Source organism: Montipora capricornis, chromosome 14, assembly GCF_036669925.1.
Source record: "Montipora capricornis isolate CH-2021 chromosome 14, ASM3666992v2, whole genome shotgun sequence".
Classification (NCBI taxonomy): Eukaryota; Metazoa; Cnidaria; class Anthozoa; order Scleractinia; family Acroporidae; genus Montipora; species Montipora capricornis.
In genome coordinates, this window is record NC_090896.1 from 45485388 (window position 1) to 45492887 (window position 7500).

The following is a 7500-nucleotide window of genomic DNA, read 5'->3' on the forward strand; positions in this document are numbered from 1 at the left end:
ATCGTTGGCAAGTTCAACTCTGAAGTCAAGTTGAGTTCTTGATGGGTGGTTCACGGCCTTTTTCTCCAAAATAAACGCATTTACCACACTGACATCGACACAGAACCAGAAAAGATAACGCCACCATTTTCTTGACTTTTTTCCGACGGCATAATACCCGCGCATCTGGTCATGTAGGTCGACACCTCCCATGTTCTTGTTGTAGCTCTTTACAACAGGGGCACTTCGTACTGGAAATAACAGTCCCATCGCGTTGTTTGCGGTTCACTGTTTCATTTCCAACTGGATTGCTTTGGGAGCTCAAAAAATGAACAAGTCTTTTGTCTTTCCACACAGTTGCCACGAGGTTGTTTTTTACGCGAAAAAAATCGAACTCTCCTTGCCTCAAGCGTTTCACTTGCGCATTGTTCGCTGCAAGTTCTTTCGGAAAGTCTTTCCTGTTTGCTCGCGTCGTTCCACACAGATAAAATGTTGTCCTGCAGCAGATCTTCTGCAAGTTTAACGCTTGTGAAAAAATTGTCACAATAAACATGATGATTTTTCCCTGTAATGTTTCGAGTTAAGTTATAAACAACACGATACCCCAAGTTGTGTTCAGTAATGCCATCTTGTCTCTTCCCTGTGTAAACTTCGAAATTGTAAACATAGCCGCTAGACGCCTCGGCTATTTCCCCACACTTTAATCCCTCGCTTGACTGGCTTCATTGGCATGTATTGCTTCATTCCAAGACGTCCTTTGAACTTTACCATCGCTTCATCGACAGACAAATTTTTATCAGGTCTTAGTTCCATTTTACAACATTCAACAACGCGATCTAGAACGGCCGCCGAACTTGGGAGCACTCCACTTTTTCTTTTTCTTGAGCTCGCATACTGCTTGGCTGGTCTACAACACCCACTCCGTTTCGTTTGTTTTGCCTTTCTCGGCCATTAATGGCAGTTCGAATGTCGTTGAGCCACCTCGCCTTTTCGTCTCCCGTTCCTTCCTTCGTCCAAAGCTCTTCCCAGTAAGCACAAGCTTGGCCAATGTTCTCAAATAATGACCTGCTATTCTCCTCATTGTCACACTGTTCTTGAATTTGGCCTTTCATTGGTCTTATCACTCTCTTACCTTCAGTTGTTGAAACTTGCGTACACTTTTCCTGGATCCGTTTTAAATTGACTGTTTACACATCTTGCTTCTTCGACCTTCTTTTTCATGATTACGGCTCTCTTCAACTTTCTAAGCGCTGTTTTCTTCTTGTCAATGTAACTCACCAAGCTTTCAGCAGAGATCCGCTTACACTCTTCAACAACAATTTCCGATTCTTTTTTCCTTCTTAGCAATCTTCTTATTATCCTTGAGTCGCCCAACTCTGCTTTAGCAATAGAGATCTTTTTCCTATGATCCTTTACTTGAGTCTTCACGCCACTCTCGCCCCGCCTAAGATATAGAGTTGGCAGTTGAGGTGTTTCCAATTGATATGTGCGGCACAGTGTGATGTCTATATATTTTCCATGTAATTTGGCAGGTAAATGAAAGTGAAAGATGCAAGGAAAGGATGGGCAACAACAAACAGCATTAATTACTTCAATTTCCATCAACGTTTTTTTGATACGCTATCAATTGAAAAGCAATTTACACAATTTTGGAAAATGAAAATGCCTTGAAAATATGATAGTAAAACAGGAACAGGAAAATTCAATGACTAGCTAGAAGGCAACATTTCGTCATCATCTTTTTGATCCATGTGGTTCTTTCCATCGGTACTTGCTGGCAAGCTTGGGATCAGGTTTGTCAGTTCAAAGGTCGAAGATCGACTGTTTCTCGCAGTCTAATTAACGCAGAACATGACCTTGAGAGTGCTCAAGGGCGTTCTCGCCCACTCGAATGCTTTCAGTAGCAGGCGGTGGTTGTCGCGTGGACACTCCTGTCAGCATCAAGTTATTTCTAGGCAAGTCCCTTGCCTTTCTTGACGAATAAGGGCGCAAAACGGCATCCCGTCCAGTGGAGAAAGTTCAAGTAAAATTCACGAAGCGTTGGTTCACCGGAAGTATGTAGTGAACTCGAAGCGGCGATTTTATAAACGGCTTCGTTAGAAGCCACCAAATATAATAAAAGTTCATAACCAATGCAAACTGAGATAAGCGACATTCACAAAGCCCATTGCTAAGTGCGAAACATTTTCAAGCCCCTTTCGATATGAAATGACTGTTTATTTCCGTTTTACAAATTTCTTATTTGAGTCCTTATATGATAACTTGTCTACACTTTCCCCAACTTCCCTAACATGTGTTTTCAGTAACTTTTCCATATGCTGGCCGTAAACTTAACCGATCAGCTCGTCGGAATATTCCGCTTAAAGAACAGCTTCCATACCACAAAGCTCCCAAAATAGTCGATTTTCGGAGCAAATTTGATAATACTTGTAGAGAACTTAAAAAACAAATTTTTGATCAGCATCATTTATTGATCCCTCCTCTACAAATTCCATATGCTGGTACTTGGCCAGGTGAAACAGAAAAACGTACGCGCTGGTGGCCGCTTGTTGGCCGTATTCTTTGTTGTCACGCGCACTTTTCTCTAATCAATTTTAAATTCTAGCGCCGGCGCACGTAAAAAGTATCCGGATGTGTAGCGGCATTCTGGGCATGTGTCCATTTGCAGAATCGGCTTGTTGCCATTCAGCTTTGGATTGATGCATACATGATTTGGACGATTTTATTTCAAATAATGATCATTGAATTTTGTCATAAATATACCTCCATACCTTGTGACTATCTGCCTCGTGACTCAAGTTACCCAGAACACCTCGCGAACTCGGTGAACAGTACCGATACTACCTTGCGCGCCCTGTTGAGAAATACCGATTGATTGCTTTCCCCAACACAATATCTCCCAATTTACATATTAATTTACATATTTTTCCTTTTTTTACGCGGGAGCTTCTAAGGTAGCCCCCACGGGTAATCTCGTGCCCAGATCTCACTCTGTCACTTGCCAAAACCCTGCGGAGGCAATAGAGCGGTTTTCAATTGAGAGTCGAAAGTAATTGGCGAATTGCTTTGGTTTTGCATTTTGCATTACTCGTGCCACTTTTATAACCAATCAGAAGTGAAACCAAAACAAATTGTGGCTCGCGTGTGCACATTTTCCCGCGCCTTGTATCGGCTTCGTGTAACTACTTCGAGTTTTGATTGGTTTACTGGATTGTCTCCGTCCATTTTGATTGGCCAAAGTAATTACTTTGGTTTTGGTTTTACGACACTCAACTGAAACTCGCTCTAAAATGAATTAATTACAGCAATGGGTTTATGTTCTTGTTATTGAAAAGAACTTAAATGAAATAAAAGACGTTGTTGTTATAGTTGCTGGCAGACTGAATATCCATTTGAACTCAGAAGGATCATGATTCGTAGATGAGATCGTTAATGCAATTTCAGAAAAATATATTATTTTCTATGTTTTCCTTTCATCCCAAAAAAATTGTAAAAAGGGTAAAAATATCATCAAATCTTGGTTGTTCTGTGAATATAAAGGAAACGGATCGTGTGTGGCTGAAAATTACTTCAAACCATTTTGGTCACATTACTGTTTTACGAAATGAGGCGTGCGCGAGCGTAAATCACCTCAAATATAATACGCCAAAAACAGTTTGTTCCGCAAAAGTGATAGTTTTGCTCTCATTACTATTTTGCGAAACGGATCAAAGGTTTGCCACAGTGATGATTGATTGAAGCCACGGGAATGGGTGCTGCGAAAAAATGGGAATTGCTGACAAATTAAGGCGTATTGCACATGTTCAATTTTATTTCGTTTCGCAAATTAGTGTAAGCCTGATTATTATTATTATTATTATTATTATTATTATTATTATTATTTTTATACGAAAGCATTCGAGTGGGCGAGAACGCCCTTGAGAACTCTCAAGGTCAGTCATGTTCTGCGTTAATTAGACTGCGAGAAACAGTCGATCTTCGACCTTTGAACTGACAAACCTGATCCCAAGCTTGCCAGCAGGAAAAGAGGAAGATGAATGTCGGCACCCTAGACAATCAGGGGCATCCAACTAGTAATTTTGTTGCATATCTGTTCGGAAGGAAGGTGGGGAGACTCTCAAGGCGCACTACGATTTTGGGCATTTTTCTGAACAGATTTCCTAGAAATTGCAGAAAAGTAGTGAAGAGTCTGAAGAGTACGAAACCACTTTGAAGAACACGAGAATTTATCTGTGCTGAATAAGCGTCAACGGTGATATTGGAATTAGCATAAAATTATTATTATAACTTTATCATTTTCGCAAACGTTTGGTTGACAATCGTATTTTAATTAAGCATATGTCCCCTGAAATTTTCGGCAAAAAAAAAACGACTTTGTAATGTAAGTCGGTTAGAACTTTCGGACGGGGTAAAAAAGCCACTTACAGAAATTTCTACAGTCCTGTAGTTCCCCTAGAACGCGGCTAAATATTTTTTTGAGGGCAGCTACAAGCCAATCTCGTTTCCAGAGTCGTCGTTCCCTTGACCAGCGGTAGGGTAACGAACGAACGAACTTTCGTAAATCCAAGCGTGCGCAGAAAAACTCTGGGTACGAGATTGGCTAGAAGCGTCCACATTAAACCTTGATCCCAGGACTTTTCCCTCACTTGGACAGAAAAAGCCCTGGAAACTAGCAGACAAATTTTAACACAACCGGTCGTTTGGTGCACCTCTCTCGAGGAAATGTGTACATCGGCTTTTCGTGGCGCGTCAATGATGGGCTGCGGTTTGGCATAAAAGGCATAAAATTTATCTTTTTCTAGCATGCCTCTTTTGTTTGGAAGTTATCCCTAGACAACGGGCACTAAAAATGAGCTACAACAGAAGAGTTCTTTGAATTTTGCTAAAACGCAAATTTCAGGATGACGTTTGCCGTAAACGCAACTCTAAATCTCTGCAGTGATGACTGGAGCAAAAACGGGAAAAAAGAAGGTTCGAACAGGAGCCGAAAGATCTATTATGGAGCTAAAGGAGACTGGTTACCTAAAGTTACATTTATTAAATCAATAACCATGCACGGAATGAGTGTTCTCCGATGTGCACCGAAACAGTTTGTGTACCATACGACCAAAATGACGTGTTCTCCAATTTGGTCGTATAGTACACAAACTGTTTTGGTGCACATTGGAGAACACTCAATCCGTGCATGGTTGTAGTTTTTGGGTGCAAAAACGTGTCATAAAGAGAAGAAAAGAGTTTTCGTTGCCACGAAATTTGTCTCGTAACTATGTAACTTGTTTTTTAAGGATTTATTCGGATCTCATCAAAATGTCAATATTGTTTCAAAAAAAGCTTGTGACATCAAGTCAAGTGATTGCACCTGTCAAAAAGCAAAAGTTTAAAAAGCACGTGCACAGCGATTGTACCTATATATATATATATATATATATATATATGTATATCGTTTACATTATAATGCCCTAGTGGCATCCTAGTTGACGACGTAATCGTAGCGCCGTAAATATAAAGTCTCTTGTACTTGGTTCACGTGCGCTTTCAAGAGCCTTAATTAAGGTATCAAAGCGATCGACCTCGATTCTAAACCCTGATATCAATATCGGTGTTGCTCTCTCCGTGGCGTTCCATTGTATCCTGTAAGGATCGTTCGGCGGCGCTGTAGCTGATGGTTAGGTTTTCGTTCTCAGGGTTATTTACATAGTCTCGCATGAAATTTACAAAGGCCTGCTCCCACGCTAATGCTTTTTCAAGTCTGGTTTGATCTTTGAAATTGTTGACGACAAAGGTGATGATTAACGTTGATGCGTCTTTATAGTTAGTGCCGTTGAATCCTCTGAGAACAATGTCTGGCATCACTGGTTTTCCATAGGCACTACGGCAAGGAAGGTTCATGTAGCCATCATATGAAAATGGAGAGCTAAAAAAGAATCGGTAAGAGATTTTTAATAGGCCATTTCCCAGTTCATGTCTGCCTCCTCTTCAAAGCGAGTCTAAGTGCGAAATTTTTCTTATGAAAATTAGTTTTCATTCCTATGTAAAGTAGAACTAATTACCATCACAAAAACTTCGCACTTAGACTCGCTTTGAAGAGGAGGCAGACATGAACTCGGAAATGGCCTATAAGAATGACTTCTGGATGAATGGAATTCAAAATATCGTCATAAAATGAAGTAACTTCAATTTTTGGAACATTAATAATTACTTTCTTCACTGGCTGATCTCTAGACCTCTACCAGTAACCGTAGCGCATTCTTATCATTGCCACTGACTTAGTAAAACGAAATGAGTGCATGTTTTTTTTACAGTGTCACTCGCAGTTAATTATATTTCATACCAATTCTCTTACAACTCCACTTGGAAACACTGAAGGGCGTGGAAGGGAGAGTTGGATGGTGTTTTTCCCATCCCTTTTTTTGGGCTTCCAGATCTCACCGACCTCCACCTCTGAGTCTGAGAACCTGGAACAGAGTAGTTGTTCATTGAAGCCTACAGGACGCGAAAGTTCTTTGAACGCAAAGGAAAGTGTGGGTTGCGACTGACGAAGTTAAAGAGGAGGCAGCTAAGAGCGAGAGCGTTGTGTATGCAGAAAAAATCTCGAGCGCTTCAGAGAAAATGCTATGTGAGGTAGGAGAACAAAGGCCGCTTATCATGTGACTTCAAGAACCAATGAAAGCGCGCCTTTTGATGTGTGATGTCATTAGACAGACATCGTTCACGTGGACATTTATGATCCAGTATAAGCCCCTGCTTTTCCCGTTGTGCACACTTGCTTTGAGTGTTCTTTAATATTTATTTTCGAAACGGCGTGTTCTATGTTGAGTGAACGAGCTCAAGACTGAACCAGCGTACGTGTTTTTATCGGCCGCTGTTGTCAATTTCGGTACGAGTGACCAGTTTGTTTCGCGTTTTTTGACGATTAAGGACGTTCGCGCGAAAATTTTCAACATTGATTTTTTTCTGAAACTTTAACCACTGTAAGATAATGAGTTAGTTATATCAGAAATGTAAAAAAAATGGGGGGTCACCGACTTCGTTTTGGAGAGAACATGCCCGGAAAAACACCCAAAATGTGACAAAATCGGGCTTCGTTAGGGAAAAAGGCCAGTGTCTGTAAACCCAAATATATTGCAATTCAATCTTTGAAGTGAAATCTTCTCTGCCAAATATTGTTTAAGTGGACTTATTAAGTGAATTTAGTCAACTGGTGAGACTCCTTAAAGATCAAGTTCGCATTTAGCGACCACAGTTTCACGCGCCTTGCAGCCGCAAGATGGCAGGGTTTGATGTCCCGTGAGCAGAAATCCTGAAATTTTTTTAACTTCCCACATTGATTTTTTTCTTCATTTTTGGACAACGTGGAGATAATTGTAAATAAAATCCATTTCTGGAAAGAAAAATAGGGGTCACCGAACGTCCAAGAGCGTTAAATCCAGGCAAAGCTATAACAATGGCCTTTTGCCCTATCATTTCTCATTTGTTTACTTAGCGCGCGCGCTCGTGTATGACGTGGCGTGTGCATTTGCG

At 40.8% G+C, this 7500-nt stretch overlaps 1 protein-coding gene and 1 pseudogene across 2 annotated transcripts in view; both read right to left on the reverse strand.

Moving 5' to 3' along the window:
- The window catches only part of LOC138033767 (piggyBac transposable element-derived protein 4-like), a 1022-nt pseudogene extending 230 nt beyond the window's left edge, over positions 1 to 792 (reverse strand).
- Positions 793 to 5252: 4460 nt separating this feature from the next.
- LOC138032111 (NPC intracellular cholesterol transporter 1-like) overlaps positions 5253 to 7500 on the reverse strand; it is an 18805-nt gene continuing 16557 nt past the window's right edge. For both annotated transcript variants that reach the window (XM_068879703.1, XM_068879702.1), the window contains exon 4: positions 5253 to 5893. In XM_068879703.1, the coding sequence (XP_068735804.1) occupies positions 5557 to 5893 (337 nt within the window). In that variant the 3' untranslated portion in view covers positions 5253 to 5556. The remainder of the gene's footprint in view (positions 5894 to 7500) is intronic.